We start from the raw sequence: 20610 nt of genomic DNA on the forward strand, positions 1-20610 counted from the left end.
TTGACATAGAATTAAGTTTATCTGAAATGTGAAATTTCTCTAGACAGCACCTGAAAAAAGTCAATTTTTACATTAACGATGAGAAATTCTTCCACTGTAGACATAAGGTTTCAAAGACATCAAGGTAACTGTCTCAGGAATTACTTTGATGAAACTTAAAAATCCAAGTTCTATTTTATTACAAGGCAAAATAATAAACAGTTATGCCCAGTGCCCTCCAGATCAACAATTACTGCAGCATTATCTTCCTCACTTAATCTTAATTTAGCAGAAATCAAACCATTTAAAATCCAACTGGTATATGCATCCATTCACTTCTCCTCCAATCAAAACTGAATGGACCTGTCAACAGAGAAGCACACTTACAAGTGTGAAACCATTTGACCATGTTATATTTTAATTTGCAGAGACAAAAAAGACAAGCAATTTATTTACATAAAACTGTACAAAAGCAAATTAAATTATGTAAAGTATTTCATAAATAGTTGGACGAGTGTTTAATACATTTCGCCATGTTTAGCATAGTTGCGTGCATAGTGATTCATAAGAAACGATGATAAATTGTCCTCTGCTTCACTATCAACATCCAAGTAGCAGAACAATAGTCAATGATCAACATTACAAACAGATCGTACCACACTGAATGCAAGTGCTTTAAAATGTAGGAAAATTGTCTGAAAGTAAACCCTAGGTAGCTGAAAAAATGATGCCTTCCTCCAGATGTTATATCTACCTCTGCCAGGTCACAACTAACAACTTTACAATATTTATGATTATCTTCACTGTTTTGTTTTGCTTTTCCCCCTTAAGAACTCGTCTTATATTTACTGCTGATACAATATACCTAAAACTGTTGAGGTCTTCGTGTTTCTCATGTCTGTTTTAGGATAGCTGTTTGATTCTTGGCAGTTTCTTCTGGTGTCTCTGTTTTATTTTCCTATAAGACAGCTTCCTAGGGTAACCTTTCAGCCAGACATCTTCAGTACCATCTTAGTTTTTCTTCCCATAAAAATAGTGCCTCTCTTGTTTTCTGAAACACAGGCAGCAGGCCAGTCAGAAACCATAATGATATCTGGAGGTTCAGAATGAACCTCAGAGGTTCAGATTTTAGACTGAAGCTAAAGATGTTTTAATACACATAAATTGATATAGTTACTCAATTTATAAATGTGTCCTAATGTATAATGCATGCAAAGTTCACTTGACCTTCTTGGGTACAGAAAAGAAATATGGTTTATATAGTGCACAACCAAAATGAAACAGCAGCTAAAAGAAAAATAACAACAAAAGAAGAAAGAATATAAATGGTAAATCAGTATTTTACTTGCAAAATGGACTGATTTCATCCCTGATAATCTCTTTCTGTATTACTATTACAATAAACGCATTAGCCTTCTAGACCAAATTAAGCAGCCCATATAAATTTTGTTTTATGAATGAATGATATTTAAGACTGGTCCACTATCTGAGTTTGTCAGAAGGCAAATTTTTAATATATTATTTATTATTTTCAGAAAATAAGCATGGATAAATATATAGGATCAAAAAAGTTGGGAATAGCCCATTTCCCCTCATTGTCCAAACCCAACAACCGTTTTTTTACCATAACAACAGGTATAAAAGGCACAGTTGCTTATTTTGCATTCACTCATTTATTATTTTTTTGTTTCTTTTTATAGATTTTTTTCAAAAGCACTCTATATATGGAGTGGCACCAGATTTAACCTATTCAAAATAAAAGTCATACAAACACAAAATAGATTTCTGTGTCATGCCAGCTCATTATAATAATAAACATGTTATGATAGCTAATTCTACTAGAATTACTGCGAATACTTACAGTACACTGAATTTTATTCTTTCACACCCATTTTAGTTCTAAAGAGGCTCACGAGTTAAATGATGATGACATGGCTATCTTGTATGTGGTGCAAATGTCATTGGGGAATGTGGATCCAATTAATCCAAAGGTCCCATATGACCCGTATTAGCTTTATAGACAACAGAAGGGTTTTAAGATAGAGTGAAATGAGCTATCTAATGTTTCAAGTGTATCATGAAAGGGAAAAAATGCATTAAAAAAAGTCTGTTGCACACCTGTGTTATGCAATTGAATATTTCCTTTGTAACGTGCAAGAAAAAATATGTATACATTTCATAAGTATCTTTAGAAGTATTTTGTCTTAATAGGTACTTACAGATTATACAAGGCAGAACTGCTTTAATGCAGTTTCCTAACAAAGTACTAGAATTGCATCTTTCCATAATGTAAATAATAATCAACCATAAACATTTTCAGTTATTGATATTTTAGTCCAATGATTTTTTCTTCAATTACATATCTTCTTTCATCCTATTATACATAAACTAACATCAAAATGAAAACTCCATTTAAGAAAGAGCATAAGGAAATGACCCCAAAGAGTACCCCACCAAACAGAGAAGTGATTTTCAAAGATAAACATTTTGATGATCTATAGTGAATTAACAACCTGTATACCAGGTTGCTTTACTTTGTAGTCTAAGAAATACTGCAAAGCATGAAACTACCCAGAGCTACATTGTTTCTAGTTTGCTAAAGAGCCATCAAGGCTATACCTTAACTAGGTTACAAACATTCAGTAACCGGAATGTTTGCTCTCTTCACCTGTTATCCCCTAGCCTGTCCCTGGATTGTCACTTTTTCTGAATGCCCCAGCTTAGTTTCCCATTGTATTAAATTCTCTGGAGAGGAAGTGACCTTAGAATCTGCATATTCTGTTTCTTTATATTACATTGAAGGAAAAAAAAAAGACTGCATATTTTTGAACTTTGAGATGTATATACCATGAGACATGTCACTGCCCAGAACTCATTTCTTTCATGTTCAGTCTGGATTAGTTAAAGAGATATGTTAAACAATGCTCAAAATCACATTAGTGACAAAGTCAACTAGGGGTGTCACCTTGTTTCAAACTTGTGAGTCTCGAGATAGTGCTATATTGCACAGAATGCAAAATTAATGCACTTTTTTTACTCGAAAGTGGACACTGAACATGTGAAAAAATGCAGTTGGTTATTTCAAATGTGGATGAGACCAGTAAGTACAACCTGATTCTCAAATGATGATAGGAAACTTAACTAAGACTGTTATGCCAATGTATCTTTCTCTTCCTACCTACCCATAAATATGATATTAAAAAGTAGAATCTTCCCTGATAATATTTTCAAAACTAAACTTTAACCTCAACTAATTGCCTATTATAGTATCAAACATATGTCTCATTGGCTTTTCCGTTTCTGAACTTTCAAAGAAAATTCATGCTTTCTGGGTACAGAGAAAATGTAAGATAAACTGGCTTTTGAGGGTTTCCTCTGTGTGCCTGGGTTCAGTGACTTCTGTTGCTTAATGGATTTCCACATCAAGACCAAATCTACTCCATAATTTCCCTGATCTGCCTTATGATCTTTGGCCTTTTAATGATACAATTGTTCCTGTTAGTTGATAATAGTGGTGCCGTTCCAAAAACATATATAGTTTTTAAAAGTTATAACTAGTGTAATTCATGTGATCAAAGTAGCATGTATACTAAGAATATTCAGTAAATGTATGGAACTGACGTTGATGCTCCCAACTTGAGAAAAACAACCTATGCCAATTTGGGACTGCTGTCTCTGACTGGGTATTGTTTATTTTTTCAGGCTTTGTTAGAATGTTAAAGCTGTGATCGTCTCCTAAACGCTTCTTCTGGAGTTCTCCTCTATAAGAACTGTACCATTAGAGGGACTCTATCATGTTTGAAGGATTGCCTTCCATGGTTACTCATCATATTCGGATCATATGTCTGAAATACATTTCACCTGATCTGCTTTTTCTGATCAACCGGATGACATTCAAACTGAATCAAAGTGACTAAAATCATGTTTCAGCTTAGGGATAATGAGAGTGTGTGTGTTCTGCTAATCAGGCTTGTTACCATGAAAGAAACTTGCAACCATCTTTTTTTGTTTGCTTGTTTTTCTGGTTTTTGGAGTGGGGTGGGGAAGAGAGAAAGAGGCTTTGGGGAATCAGTGAGGGGGTTAGACATGCAAGTAACAAGGATGGTTTCTACATTGTACATTTCAATCAGGCTGAACAGTGTCACTCACTAAAGGCCTGATCTGGAGGCAGAAGTGGCAGGCAAAGCTTTGTCTCTTTGGTAGCCCCCTCTTTTTGATTACAAGGTTTCATTTTGTAAGGTTTTCACCCCTTATTCTCCTTCTCATACATGAAAAGAACTTTGCTGTTGCTTCTGTATAGCCTACAGGTAAACTTCTCTTCTAGTGAGAGTATTGACAGGAGATGGCTTGTATTCCCCCGTTTTTGTAAGGGGAATATCCTCAGTGTTGGCATCCTCATTTTTGCTGAAACTAGCCGCACTGAAGGTCTCATAGGATGAGGTCAACTTTTTGTTCAGGAGGTTTCTGTTGCGGTCGCCCATGATGGCGGCCTCACCATTAGCCAGCTTTTCCTGGCTTCCTCGTTCATCAACAGGCATGAAAGTGGAGAGTTTGGGCTGGCTCTTCTTCCTCTCTGGAGAAGTGCGGACAGGCATCCAGCACGAGTCGGAATGGCCGTACTCATCACACTCACGGGTACACTTCCCAGTCAGGGCTACATCTGGAAGAGGTCTTGAATCTGAAATTTAAGGAGAAGGAGCCTTTAAATCAGGTCATTTCTCAACAGCCTTTTCCGACCTATATGAAACTGGATGGGGGGGAGGGGTAGTTATGTATAATATTATATTACATATAAATTTCCCTTACCACATTCCCTTTTTCAACACTCTGCAGTTCATTATTCCAAAGAACTGTTTTTATTTCATATCCATTAAAAATAAGGTTTTGCAAAAACTTCAAATATTATAGAAAGAGAGTAGAGGACAAACGGATAAATTTAAGCGTGTGTTGAACAGACAACAGGTATATGAATTTGTTACAGGACAGGTACGTGTGCATATTCTCATACAGAAATAAAGTATGCAAGTATATTTGTATGGGAGTAAATTTTTCCATAGTCATAACTTATTAAATCCAAAAATATAATTTTCTGTATTTATAAATTATCCCAGAAAGCATGTACTTTTGCCAATTGAATTGCTTTGCTTCCTGTTTATACATTATTCATAGAATGCAAATATGCAAAACCTTATATTTAAAATATATTATAAAACATCAGGGTGACTCAGAAGTAGAACCTAAATTGACAGTACCTTGTGTGGTTAAAAAGTAAAAAAAAAAAACCAAGTACCAGTGGGTTCAAGTGTGAGCATACTAGTAGAATCAGCACTTACCCAACCCGAGCCCACACCCCACCTCTCCTCCCACCTTGTTAATGACCTTGTTAATGTGCTGTAGGATAGTCCCTTGAGTGTTCACATAGAAATATACCTGTCAGTGTGTTTGCTGAATGGAAATACTACGTGAAATGCAATGTACTGGGTAAATTGAATCAAACTCCTACTAAAGTTTTGATGAAATGACACATATTCCTAATTAAAGATTGTTGCCTAATGCCATGGGAAATATCTTCTATTTCTATAAAGCTGTTATATCATTGCATATGTCTGTCTTTGGAGAATTGTTATATATTTTCTTACTATTACAAATACTTTTTAACAGATTTGTTTTTGTTTGAGAAAGAGAGTGAGAGAGAGAAAAACCTGCTTCACCTCAACAGATTCTAAGAAAACAACCTCTAGGGTTTTATTTAATATATTTGATAGTTTCTTTTACTGCCAAACAAAAGAACATAATATGACTGTGCTCCAATGTATGTTGTTCAGTATCATTTTATTACAAGGCTTGGGACTTAAAAGACTGACAAATTTTAACCTCTGAAAATATATTCACAACAAAGGAAATCCGTGACATTTGCATATGCATCCTGGGTAGACTGGTTTAAAATAAAAGAGGGGGTTATTTAACTTATTCCCAATATATTTAAACCTACTGCTTTTGTCTCCACACATCAATTCCTGTAGTATAAAATGATATTCTCATTTGGTTATCATTGGTATTAGGTTATTTTACAAGTTTCACATCATTGAAACTCCTAAATCAAGTCAGTCCAATATTGCATGCCATTTTTTTCACTTTAGTAATGGGTGACTAACTGAAATATTGATATTTGTCAGCTTAATGATTTTTGAACCACTGTGACCTGAGATTTTTATGCTATGGGCTCAGAGTTCAGCAAGAAAATGCCATTGTTCTTCACAGGAAATCCAGAATTGCTTTTTTCTTTTCCAAAGGCAAAATGCAAAGATAATTATTTATTGCAGTTGCAAATGCTGCTCTTTGATTTTAAGTGGACAGTTCCTATTAATTTTATCATCAAAAGAAAAAGCACAGTCCTATTTTTGTGTATGTGCTAAACTCCCTCTGTGTCTCTCAAACACAAATTTCATATGCAGTTAAAAAAAATCAACATTTTGACAAATTTTTTGAATGGTTTTTGTAATCCGGTTAGTTTAAATGAGCAAACTGAGTTATTTGGAATATTTCCTGTCTTGGGATACTTTATTTGAAGCTGACCTAAATGCTTTGAATAGGGAAAAAATCTTATAAAAATGCAAAGTGTGAGATCAGATTTACTTTTTACTCTAAACATTCCTTTTCTTCTTCACTGCCTTAATGAGTTCAAGTTTTTCTTTTTCTCCTATGAGAGTGCCTACCAAGGACACAAGACAGTAATCAGAAATTTAGCTGTTGAAGTAGGAAAAGGTCTTCATAAATGTGTTTGTCATTCCCTGCAGAGATGATACAGAATTGTCTCTAAACATCTCTGCGTTTACTTAAGTATGACAATTTACTTGGACAATGACTTACACAGGTCGCTGCTTTTGGGGATTAATTTGTGTTTCCAGTCTGAAATTCATAGCACCTTGTGTATCCTTTGTTGGAGATGCACTTAGAGATAGCTCACAAAAATATCTTAACACTCTAACACGTCTTCCTACCTGTTATACTTAATTTGTGTACGTTGAATTCCCTGTAGCTCATAAAAATTATATTCATTTAAATTAACTCAATTTCTAGTCAACTAGAAATTAGATGCTCTTCAGTTCATTCCCATCAGTCTTTACTTCATAGTCTGGTTTATTTACTGCTAAAACTGATTTCCTCTTTTTGCTTTTAAGGAAGGGTAGCTTATCTCCTGTGCCATAAGCCACATGTGGGCTGCCACATCTTTATCCCAGAAGGATGACTTTTAATAAGGATCTCCTGTCATTTCCAAAGTCAAACACTTGATTGGGGACCACAGTGGAAGTTTGACAAGCCTAATTGGCTGAGACATGTTGCAGTGTTTGTCATCAAATTTAGAAAATAATCAAGAAAGGCTATAAGAGATTCATCACAAGCAATCAAAACTTCTAATCTTGATGACTCAAATCCTCAAAAGAAATGCCAATGATTAACAAATGCAATTTATATTATGATGTAATTTATTAAGGGAAGGCATGAGTAGAATAGTATTTTTTCTGTATTTCCTTATTTTATTTATGCAAGTAGATATTATATATATTTTTAAAAGACAAGAGTTACATCGGGTCTTACAGAATTACTAAAACACACTTTTTTCCCTTTTCTTAAAAGATATACTCCTAAAATGTCCTCTTTTTGTGGGATTGTAGAGGCAGATCTTCCATAAATAGCAATCCTCCTTAGTGTTTCACTGAAGGAGGTGTTTTCTTATATCTAAGAACATTATTGCACACTTCAGTTTAGCGCTCTTCCCTTTCATTTTGACCTGAGTGAAGATGGAAAATAGTTAACCATGACTCTTTTTACATGGTACTGATTACATTAATTAAAAAAAGCAAAATATTCTATATCGAAATATGGTATCCTCTATCAGCATTTTCCATAAGTGAGTTCCTTAGAGGTCCCCCCTTTACGTGCCCTTAATCATATTAAATCCTGACATGACTGAAAGTCGAACTGGTATTCATTAGGTCGTGTTGCTTTAGCATCATTTGCAGAGCTTTCCACTTTCAGCTAGCTATGCTGTTTACTAGAAACATTACATATAATAACTTTGGAAAGTTAAAATCTGTTCTTAGACATAAAGTTAATTATCCCCTCAAAAGTACAGAGTTTTCACCTATCATAATATCAAACAATGTATAACACAAAAAAATTCCCTGAACTTCTTCCCTCTTACTTATCACCTCAACCCAACAGCAAGGAGGACGGAAGTAGTGAAGGGATCAGACTATGGGAGAGCTGAAGCCAAAGAGCAAGTGTTTTGGCCTCCACTTTAGTGTTTCTCATAACACCATACTGCTCCTTCTTAAAATGTAACAGCAGAGTTATTTAGAGGTCAATTACTGCTACCCATAGCCATAAGAAAAAGTTACAGTCTCCTAAGAAAGAGGAAAAAAAAAATCTGAGCAGCACAAGAAAGAGATGTCATGAAGACAAAAATTTTATAAATACTTTAAAAATAATTCAACTTTTTTAAAGACTATACATTTCCTAATGTGAAGGAAATTATAACTAATTTAAGAAATCAAGTTTTTTCACTACAAAGAAATGTACTTCATCTTACTAGGCAGGGCAGACGAATAGGTGGTGAGAAGATATTGCTATACAATGACCTCAGCAAGAAGTGACAGATAATATGTAGCATCATTAGAAATACAAAGGAAAGTCCAGATTTAAGGAGGCATTTAATGTTTCCAGAAGCTGTCCTATGCAATTCAGGAACTTTTAGAGGAATCAATATTACAGGAGAGCAGTGGAATTGTTAAGGCTTTTAGAGACAACTTTGTACCAGTAAAGATTTGGATAGACTCAGTTATCCATTTTGCCAGAATCCTAATCACCCACTCCTATTCCAGGCCCTTGTCTTGGGCTGAACACATAAAGATATTTCCATTTCCTAAAAGACAGACAGGCACATTTTCCTTTTTCCTTTTTTAAGGATTTATTTTTCTGTTCCATGTCTTGACTTCCTGTTATCTAAAGACTTCCTTTTCTAGAGACATACCTGATTCTGGTGGAATTTGGTGGACCATGCACAGGTTTTACAAAAAGATGAACAGCAGCAAAAAAGGCAGATCAATTTTGTTATTTTCCAACTAATATTTTAATATTAACTTTATTTTATTTAATTCAAATGAAAGTATCATTTCATTTTTTATTCCAATGATTCAATTAAGTACTTTATTTTAAAATAGCTGTCAGAAAATGATTTATTCTTGCATTATATAATAGATCTGGGAACAAATAACTACATAAACCTTTCATTGGAACATTATTATTATAGTCAGTGAAGTTGAGGAATGAGGTTATGAGATCAAAAGAGTGCATACTGAGTTAGACTTGGCTTTCTATATAAATGATCTGAAGATCAGGGCTTCCCAAGTGGCGTTAGTGGTAAAGAACTCATCGGCCAGTGCAGGGGACATAAGAGATGAGGATTCTATCCTTGGATCAGGAAGATTGCCCTGGAGGAGGGCATGGCAACCCACTCCAGTATTCTTGCCTGGAGAATCCCATGGACATAAAAGTCTGGGGGGCTACAGTCCATAAGGTAACAAATAGCCATGATGAAGCAACTTAGAATGTACACTCAACTAAAGATCTTTGCCTTTTCTCTGTTTGGGGCATTTAGGAAGGTTAGAAAGGTGAGCACATTAAGAGATTATGGAGAAGGCAGAAATCATTGCCTTGGACAAGCAGTAGATGATCTTCTGAATATTCCAGAAGTTTCTGGAAGAAGGGGAAATGTATAGTTACGCAAGTGTCACCCAGATCTACTACTCAGTTCAGTTCAGTTCAGTCCCTCAGTCATGTCCGACTCTTTGAGACCCCATGAATTGCAGCACACCATGCCTCCCTATCAGGCCTCCCTGTCCATCACCAACTCCCAGAGTTCACTCAAACTCACGTCCATCGAGTCAGTGATGCCATCCAGCCATCTCATCCTCTGTCGTCCCCTTCTCCTCCTGCCCCCAATCCCTCCAAGCATCAGAGTCTTTTCCAGTGAGTCAACTCTTTGCATGAGGTGGCCAAAGTACTGGAGTTTCAGGTTTAGCATCATTCCTTCCAAAGAAATCCCAGGACTGACCTCCTTTAGAATGGACTGGTTGGATCTTCTTGCAGTCCAAGGGACTCTCAAGAGTCTTCTCCAGCACCACAGTTCAAAGGCATCAATTCTTTGGCACTGAGCTTTCTTCACAGTCCAACTCTCACATCCATACATGACCACTGGAAAAACCATAGCCTTGACTGGATGGACCTTTGTTGGCAAAGTAATGTCTCTGCTTTTCAATATGCTATCTAGGTTGGTCATAACCTTTCTTCCAAGGAGTAAGTGTCTTTTAATTTCATGGCTGCAGTCACCATCTTCAGTGGTTTTGGAGCCCCAAAAAATAAAGTCTGACACTGTTTCCCCATCTATTTCCCATGAAGTGATGGGACCAGATGCCATGATGTTCGTTTTCTGAATGTTGAGCTTTAAGCCAACTTTTTCATTCTCCACTTTCACTTTCATCAAGAGGCTTTTGAGTTCCTCTTCACTTTCTGCCATAAGGATGGTGTCATCTGCATATCTGAGGTTATTGATATTTCTCCCGGCAATCTTGATTCCAGCTTGTGCTTCTTCCAGCCCAGCGTTTCTCATGCTGTACTCTGCATAGAAGTTAAATAAGCAGGGTGACAATATACAGCCTTGACGAACTCCTTTTCCTATTAGGAACCAGTCTGTTGTTCCATGTCCAGTTCTAACTGGTGCTTCCTGACCTGCATACAGATTTCTCAAGAGGCAGGTCAGGTGGTCTGGTATTCCCATCTCTTGAAGAGTTTATTGTGATTAACACAGTCAAAGGCTTTGGCATAATCAATAAAGCAGAAATAGATGTTTTTCTGGAACTCTCTTGCTTTTTTGATGATCCAGCAGATGTTGGCAATTTGATCTCTGGTTCCTCTGCCTCTTCTAAAACCAGCTTGAACATCAGGAAGTTCACGGTTCACATATTGCTGAAGCCTGGCTTGGAGAATTTTGAGCATTACTTTACTAGCATGTGAGATGAGTGCAACTGTGTGGTAGTTTGAGCATTCTTTGGCATTGCCTTTCTTTGGGATTGGAATGAAAACTGACCTTTTCCAGTCCTGTGGCCACTGCTGAGTTTTCCAAATTTGCTAGCATATTGCGTGCAGCACTTTCACAGCATCATCTTTCAGGATTTGAAATAGCTCAACTGGAATTCTATCATCTCCACTAGCTTTGTTCATAGTGATGCTTTCTAAGGCCCACTTGACTTCACATTCCAGGATGTCTGGCTCTAGGTCAGTGATCACACCATTGTGATTATCTGGGTCGTGAAGATCTTTTTTGTACAGTCCTGTGTATTCTTGCTACCTCTTTTTAATATCTTCTGCTTCTGTTAGGTCCATACCATTTCTGTCCCTTATCGAGCCCTTCTTTGCATGAAATGTTCCCTTGGTATCTCTAATTTTCTTGAAGCGATCTCTAGTCTTTCCCATTCTGTTGTTTTCCTCTATTTTTTGCCTTGGTCGCTGAGGAAGGCTTTCTTATCTCTTCTTGCTGTTCTTTGGAACTCTGCATTCAGATGCTTGCTGTTGCTGCTGCTAAGTCGCTTCAGTCGTGTCCGACTCTGTGCAACCCCATAGATGGCAGCCCACCAGGCTCCCCCGTCCCTGGGATTCTCCAGGCAAGAACACTGGAGTGGGTTGCCATTTCCTTCTCCAATGCATGAAAGGGAAAAGTGAAAGTGAAGTCGCTCAGTCAAGTCCGACTCTTCTCGACTCCACGGTCTGCAGCCTACCAGGCTCCTCCGTCCATGGGATTTTTTAGGCAAGAGTACTGGAGTGGGGTGCCATTGCCTTTTTCCTTTTATCCCTTGTTTTTTGCTTCTCTTCTTTTCACAGCTATTTGTAAAGCCTCCTCAGACAGCCCTTTTGCTTTTTTGCATTTCTCTTCCATGGGGATGGTCTTGATCCCTGTCTCCTGTACAATGTCATGAACCTCCATCCATACTTATTCAGGCACTCTATCTACCAGATATAGTCCCTTAAATCTATCTCTCACTTCCACTGTATAATCATCAGGAATTTGATTTAGGTCATACCTTAATGGTCTAGTGGTTTTCCCTACTTTCTTCAATTTAAGTCTGAATTTGGCAATAAGGAGTTCATGGTCTGAGCCACAGTCAGCTCCTGGTCTTGTTTTTGTTGACTGTACAGAGCTTCTCCATCTGTGGCTGCAAAGGATATAATCAATCTGATTTCGGTGTTGACCATCTGGTGATGTCCATGTGTAGAGTCTTGTCTTGTGTTGTTGGAAGAGGGTGCTTGCTATGACCAGTGCATTTTCTTGGCAAAACTCTATTTGTCTTTGCCCCCTGCTTCATTCCATATTCCAAGGCCAAATTTGCCTGTTACTCCAGGTGTTTCTTGACTTCCTATTTTTGCATTCCAGTCCCCTATAATGAAAAGGACATCTCTTTTGGGTGTTAGTTCTAAAAGGTCTTGTACATCTTCATAGAACCGTTTAACTTCAGCTTCTTCAGCGTTACTGGTTGGGGCATAGACTTGGATTATTGTGATATTGAATGGTTTGTCTTGGACCGAACAGAGACCATTCTGTCATTTTTGAGATTGCATCCAAGTACTGAATTTCGGACTCTTTTGTTAACCATGATTGCTACTCCATTTCTTCTAAGGGATTCCTGTCTGCAGTAGTAGATATAATAGTCATCTGAGTTAAATTCACCCATTGCAGTCCATTTTAGTTTGCTGATTCCGAGAATGTTGATGTTCACTCTTGCCATCTCTTGTTTGACCACTTCCAATTTGCCTTGATTCGTGGACCTGACATTCCAGGTTCGTATGCAATATTGCTCTTTATAGCATCGGACCTTGCTTCTATCACCAGTCACATCCACAACTGGGTATTGTTTTTGCTTTGGCTCCATCTCTTCATTTTTTCTGGAGTTATTTCTCCTCTGATCTCCAGTAGCATATTGGGCACCTACTGACCTGGGGAGTTCCTCTTCAGTATCCTATCATTGCCTTTTCATAGTGTTCATGAACTCTATGAACAGTATGATCTACTACTAGGTGGTTAAAATTTCTACACTGTGTTATAATTTATCATGAAATCACTTGATTCTATTGAATTATAAGAAGAGATAAGTGTCATCTATCCAACCAGCCCTTACTTCAGTCTCATCTATATCTTTCTTGAGTGCTTCTTTCAAGGGACAATGGAACTTGTGAAAAAACAGGAGGCTGTTTTGAGTGTCATTCTGGGTCTATCATGTGTAAGCTGTGTGACTTTGGATATAATTTCTCTGAGGCTCAAGTTCCTCATTTGTGAAGTAATAATATCTACTCCACCATTTTTATGGGGATAAATGAATGAATGTATATTAAGTTTATAATATGGTGTCTGATGCTGTATATATTTTAGGTAAATAGTAGGTCACAGCCCCTGGAGAGATGTAAAAACATAGTTTTTTTTTTTTTTTTTCTTCTTCTTCTCTCTCTCTGCAGTCTTCCCTGAATGAAATGGGTATTAAGGAAATAGGCACCACAACGAGGATCCCTGAATTCAAATCCTAACTTTATCACTTAGTACATATGTAACTTTAAACAAGTTACTTGGTTCATGTAAATTTCCTAATCTTTATAAAAGACATAAGAATGAATTAACAGGATAATTATGAAGATTAAATGTATTAACACAGGTAAACTTAATAGTAAGAATTCGTGACATACAATGGGCCCTCAAAAAAATTACATATTTCAAGTGCACAATTCCTTACCCACAATTCAGTTCTCAAAATAGCTTTGAAAACCAAAGCTTTTATTCCCCATATATTTACAATAAACCTGACTTTCAATACAATGTTATTTTTCATCTTTATTTATCTCACATAGTGTGAATATGTGTTTTGAAGGAGAAATAGTGTTTAATTAAAGGCACTATCTCAGACTCTTAGATCTTCAAAATAATAGGAAAGTGAAAGTTTGTTCAGTTATGTCCAACATTTTGTGACCCCATGGATTGTAGCCTTCCAGGCTCCTCTGTCCATGGAATTCTCCAGGCAAGAATATTTGAGTGGGTTGCCATGCCCTCCTCCAGGGGATCTTCCCAACCTAGGGATTGAACCAAGGTCTCCTGCATTGCAGATGGATTCTTTACCAGCTACATTACCAGGGAAGCCCCCCAAATAATATAGATGCATAATATTACCTTTTCTAGTATATAAATGATTCTTATTTTTAAGATATATTTGTTCTCAAGGGTTTCAGATAACTTACTGTGGATCTAGTAGCAATCATCAGTCAAAAGGACATGTATTTGGAGTTATTTTTTCAGTAGGACTCATGGATTTATGCCAATAGAGTCTGCAGTATACCGGAACTACCACCCACTGAGGAAAGTACACTGGTGACAGGTTACTCCATATCAGATACTCCCCTTAACACTTCTTTATTAAGACTTGGCTGGAGATTTATTCAGGGTATGTCATAGTTGCTCAAAACTGAACAGCAAATTCTCTGTTAGTTGCAGTTATCTTTACAACATAAACAGATCAACCCCACAATTGCTCATTTTCATTTGAAAGAGACTTGCCTTTGAGATATTGGGTTGCTATTTTGCTTTGCCTGCGTGGACCACAACATAAAAAAGAGAGAGTGAGTTCCATGATAACATTTTAACATGTTAAAAATTAGTAATAAGCTAACCTCAGACTAAGAGTTTGAAAATCTAGAAAAGACAACAAAAAGCAGGGAAAATACTTCACCTTCAATGCACCTTTCAGAGATCAAAATTTATGAAACGAAAGCATTCAAGTTTTGTGGATTTTATGATGTATGTATATGCTTGTTTTAAGTCACAAAATAAGGCCAGACATTCCTCTCATCTTCCTATGCACAGCCCTTTGGAGTGTGATATCACTACTACTGTCAGGATGCTGTTTCTGCAGCCCTTGAAGCTGAGCTAGCTTTGACGACTAGAGAGACACTGCACAATTTCCAGGACAGGTCTCAAGAGTCCTTACAGCTTCTGCTTTTGACCTTGGAAGACTGTCATCTCCATCCTGACAGAAAGCATGATCTAGCCTTTTTGAAGATGAAAGACTTTTTGAGAGAGAGAGAGAGAGAGAAACAGCTATTTCAGTTGGTCCAGCAGAGCCTACCCCCAGCCAACCCCCTAGACGATGGTAGCCTCATGAGTGATCCAGACAAAACTTGCAGAAGAATCAATAGTCAAACCACAGAAACATGGAATGCAATCACTGTTGTTTGAAGCTCCTAATTTATGTTTGTTTTTGTTTGTTTAGAGGGTGAGGAGAATTCCTTGATGCGACAACAGATCTCTGAGGTCATGATCATGGATATACTGTATTATCTGTGATTAAAAAAAAAGAAAAACAGCCTGAGATATAGAAACAATATGTTCTACTTTTGTGTTTTCTGATCATGGGCAAAAAACTGACCAATATTATAGAAAGAATAAACATTTTCAAGGATGTAAGTACATTTAATTTGAAGTTCAAACAAAGGGCTCCCATAAAAATCTGGAAATTTTGTTCCTGTGATTATAGGATTTTACTGGATTTTTCACCTAAGAGTGCTCTAGTTCAGGCTGGCATGCCAAGACAATATTAAAATGTTTAAACAAGTTTGAAAGCATCAGCAACTTTTCTCTGGACCTTAGGCTAAACTCAGTTAAATGGCAATTGCATGTATCTCAAGAAGCATTTACTGCCCTAAGGCTTAGACCAATGTCATTCTGAATGTGGTATTATCATATACAGTGGAGACTGCAGGCCAGATTTCAAGCAGTCCTGCTGAATCAACTCAAACATGATTCTGCTGGTTGGCACATGAAAACTGCACTACAGCAGAAAAATGTATGGTGACTGCTGGAGAGTGATCTATTTACGCACTTCAAAGATGGGGCTTCACTTCGATTTCACTCTTCACAAATGCAAAATTTGAGGTGAGGTAGTGGAGGTTAAGGGAATATTGAGGGAAGAGAGTGAAAGGAAAAGAAGGAAGTGCTGGAAAATGCGGAGATGCTCTAATATTAATTAGAAGAGTTTATAAAACCCAAAAAAGATTGAGGATATTTATTACACAAGTTAACAATTGATTATCCCACTGAAAAAAGATGGAATTCTGGTTGTTCAGGCCATTCATGTTTGCTTTTCCACTGCATCAATCAAAGTTTTCATGATTTTTTTTTCTAGTCTCTTGGGTTTCTTTAAGTTAGAAATTATTTGCTTTGGGTGTCACAGTCTAGTAATCTAATGAAAAGTAGAAGCATTGCCTCCCTCCATAAACTCAGATATGTGCCCCTAAGATTTGCATAAAAATTTGAGTGGAGTTCAAGATACCAGTTAGGGCTGCAGCATCTTTATGGATGAAATTTTTACATTTATACTTTTTTCCTTTGAGTTTAAATCAATGATTAAGAAATATTTAACAAATAATAATCTATCCTTGAAATTTAGATATTTTACATGTGGTAAATAAATTGGCCTTCAGTGACAGGAAGATTTAAAACAAACAAATAAAAAAAACAAATTCTGCAACACATGTATAGAAGTGAGGAAAACAATTTAGGTTTGGTTATGTTAATATTGCAGGTAAGTCATTTAAATGCCTCTATCTAAAACCCCCCAATAATTTATAAAGCTTTGTGTTGACAGCAGATTAATACTTGTGGGTAGATTCTACTGGTTGCTGATCAAGTTGCCGATCAACTTGAAATGTATTTTCTTTGCTAGACCCTACATCCAATATTTGTACCAGTGTCTTGACTTGTGAGCATCTGGATCTTCACTCACCATGAGAAGGGAGATGAATTAATGAATTCTTGTCATGCAGGAATTATAAACAAAACAATAATGATCCAGATGAGTTTTTTAATTAATAAAATGTGTTAGCCACTGCACAGTAGTTTTATGGTAAAGTGAAAAGTGGGTACTTCTAAAAGAATTGAAAGTATCTATTTAGAATCACTTTCCAGTAATGACCTTAAATCTTTAATGTCTTCAATATTGATTATAAAATTGTAAAATATATATCCTACAATAAATGTTAACTTTTGGAATGGATATTTAATCTAAAAATAATATATAAAGTTTCTATTAACTATAAGAATATTATACTTAGATGGTAGTCTTAAAGGCAGTGCCCATTTTATCTTTACTTCTCCATTTAACATATGATATCAATATTTCATTTTTTATAGCTGAGTAATATTCCATTGTATATATGTGACAGAAGTCACAATATCTGTTCATTTTCTCCTTCAGTGTAGTGATCCTGTGAAACTATATAATTATTGTAATAATATGACCATTTAAAAAATACATTCTCAAGTTATTTGCATGGAATTACCTATCAAAAGGTATCATAATCATACAGTGGCTTATCTATTGAAAACACTCCTGCAATAAGAAGTTGAGAAGTAACAGAATTCCATTAGTTATTGTGATTGAGGAGAAAGACAAAGAGTTCCTCCTTTGTGTTCTTTGCTGAGGAAGGTTTCACAAAAGTCTTGAGTTCAGAAGTACTTTAGAGAGGTGAGGTTCTGAAAGCTTTTAATAGGAGCTGAAACACCATTTATGAGGAGAGTTTTAAAACTATTAGAATGCTGGCTCCTTACTCTCATCAATAAGTTTATCAATTAAAACTAAAATTGGCCATCCCATTTAGGACCAAAAGAGTGTTGAAGAGCTTGAGAGCTTAGAGCAGGTAAATCAAAGGGAAAAAAAAGGAAATGATTTCTGATGACTGGCAAACAGGACTCAGTGAGCAGCTCAAGTGGGGGAAATCAATGAAGCAACACTGGATCAGTTTGCTTCATTGATTTTTGCTGCTCATTGAAATGTTTTTCTTTATTTACTTCCGATTTCTTCAGAGAGTGGCGAAGCCTCACTGCTGATCCTCCCTTGGAGCCTGTGATGGGAGGATGAGCAAGCTTTGGAGATCCTCTCATGCTTGCATTATACCTTTTCATACCACATGAATTCAGAATCACTTCTAACGCCCCCTGTGATGCTGCAAATGCCATCCTGCGCCCACAACCTTACTATGGTAGGCAGAAAGATGCTTCCCTCCCAAAACATCTACATCTTAGTCCCCAGAATCTGTGAGCCTGTTAGATGACAGGACAGAGGAGAATTAAGGTGGCAGGAGGTATTAAGTTTCCTAATAAACTCTCCTTAAAATAGGGATATTATAAGGAGGCAGGTTATAAAACAAATGATGTGAGCACATACTAATAACTGAAAAGGTAAGGAAACAGACTGTCTCCTCGGGCTTCTAGAAAGGGAGGCAGCACTGCAGAGACTTTGATTTTAGCCCCCAGAGACCCAGGTCAGACTTTTCAGGTACAGAACTGTAAGAGGATATACTTTTGTTGTTTCAAGGCACTATGCTTTTAGTAACTTGTTACAGTTGCAATAGGCAACAGAAACATACTCCCACCACTTGTCCCAGGAAGGTCAGGGGAAGGTCAGGGGAAGATCAGGGTAGATTGAAGCATTTGGTCCTTTCTACACATACTTATCCATTGGAGAGAATGGAGTAGAAAAACTTTGATTTTTGAGTCATATTTACTCTGTTCAGGAATTTTTTTATACTTTTAAAAATTTGGCTATACCTTCGTATCTAATTGTCTAAATTATTTGTATCTGACCAATCAGCAAAGTCCAACAAAGTACTAACAGCTCATCTTTCTGAATGATACCATTTTCTTCCTAGTTCCTCAGCAAGAGCTGTCTCTGGGATTATTAAGGCTTTCTCTCTTCGGGTAGTGGGATTCCCAAGAAGAGAAAAGAAAAAGAATTTGGCATAACATAAAGGAAGGAGAACCAGGTACCAGGGTACAATCTTAATGAGGTCTCTGTCAAATTATTATGATGCTTTTGTGATTTCCTGATATTTATTACTTGTGTCATGTTTGTCTCTTTGTTAAGTCTGTTCCCTCTTAGTAATTAGTAGGAGAGCTTCTAATAAAGAAGCACCTTTATGATTATTTTAAGAACAATAAGTAGAATAAATCTCTCCTTAGTTTAAAACTCTCTTCTAAAAATTTCGTATAAGTTTCAAACTTTGTATTTCTACATAGAAATTCCTTCAAGATCTGAACCCTGCCTACTCTTAACCCTGATCTCTTTCTAGTCTTACATGTTCCCTTTTACCACTTCAACAGACCTACTGTAGTTGTCATTTCTAGAAAGTCCCTTGCTGGTTCCATGTCTTCATGGCACTAATGTGCTGCCTCTTCTGCTATTCCTTGGCTTGTTATCTGTCTCCCACAAATCCTTCAAAATCTAGTTTAAACATGTCAACTTTGAGATTTCACCTAACCAGGCTGTCTAATTCTGACTTCTCTTGACCTCTCTAGTCTTCATTATATGTCTCTCCCTTGTAGTTGTTTAGTTGCTAAGTTGTGTCCGACTCTTTTGTGACCTCATGGCCTGTAGCCTGTCAAGTTTCTCTCTCTCTGTCCATGGGATTTCCCAGGCAAAAATACTGGAGTGGGTTGTTGTTTCCTTTTCCAGATCCCCTTTTCCAGGGGATCTTCTCAACCCAGAAATCAAAACCAAGACTTCTGCATTGGCAGACAGATTCTTTACCACTGAGCCACCAGGGAATCCCATGTCTCTCTCTACCATAGCATTTAATATATGGCACTGAAATCTGCTACCCATTCATGTGACTTTTTCTGTAAAAGGTTACTCCCTGTGGCTAGAATTCACTTCACAAGTTACTAAACGGTGTACTTGGGATGCTAGCACCAAGCTGGTAATATAATCAAGATGTGCTTTTTGAATGATGGATGAAAAACATTGTGGGGAAACAGATTGCATGTCGTCTCTGATGATTCTGTCTAACTCCACAATGGCCACAGGTAAAAGGAGGTAAAAAGAGGATAAGGACATATGCCAATCACAAACACTATGCAACTGGCCAAGCATAGAAGGTGAAGTAGATTCTATTTGTTTGCTATGTACAGATCTGAATAAACTTCTCCACCTGCTCACTGTCCTTACCCCCTTTCACAGCCTGTCCTATAATTTCTCTGGCTGAGATTTATTTTCCAGTAGAACAATGCAATTGATTGAAATAGCCCATGGATATATTTTACAGAACAAAATGCAGTCCTCAGCCTGGGGCAGGCTAGTGGGGTCACTAGAAGCTGTAGTGGGTGCAAAGTAAAGTCTAACGAGAAAAGCTTATACTTAGTAGTCACAAGACTACACATATGAACTAATTTGTTAAGCTTCTTTGCTCGCAAGTGGTAGCTATTTTATAGTTACTGTAATGTTTTCAGGACCTCTGGTTGGCAGTTATACGAATCTTTCAATAATAAACTTGGGAAATGAAATTTATTTTTGGCTTATACACAGCTTGTATCATAGAAGAGAAATTTCAAAGCATGAAGGAGAGGTATTTTATGTGATGGAAAATGAAAAGAAGAAAGCTCTCTTCTCATTCTTGTAATGTGGGTGTATTTTAATAGCAACTATTGTAGGCAATGTGCCAACCTATTTCAGTTCAACAAATTTTATTTGCCTTTTCATAGCG

At 36.8% G+C, this 20610-nt stretch overlaps 1 protein-coding gene across 6 annotated transcripts in view; it reads right to left on the reverse strand.

Annotated features, from left to right (window-relative positions):
* Nucleotides 1-374: 374 nt before the first annotated feature.
* Nucleotides 375-20610, reverse strand: part of PCDH7 (protocadherin 7) — a 475120-nt gene continuing 454884 nt past the window's right edge. For 5 of the 6 annotated variants that reach the window (XM_086407752.1, XM_086407745.1, XM_086407744.1 and 2 more), the window contains one exon: nucleotides 375-4657. In XM_086407752.1, the coding sequence (XP_086263878.1) occupies nucleotides 4634-4657 (24 nt within the window). In that variant the 3' untranslated portion in view covers nucleotides 375-4633. The remainder of the gene's footprint in view (nucleotides 4658-20610) is intronic. The other variant, XM_086407748.1, reaches the window with a different exon arrangement.

The sequence above is a fragment of the Bos grunniens genome, chromosome 6 (genome assembly GCF_055505025.1).
Source record: "Bos grunniens cultivar Pamir isolate PY7600 chromosome 6, Bosgru_T2T1.0, whole genome shotgun sequence".
In the NCBI taxonomy this organism is placed as follows: domain Eukaryota; kingdom Metazoa; phylum Chordata; class Mammalia; order Artiodactyla; family Bovidae; genus Bos; species Bos grunniens.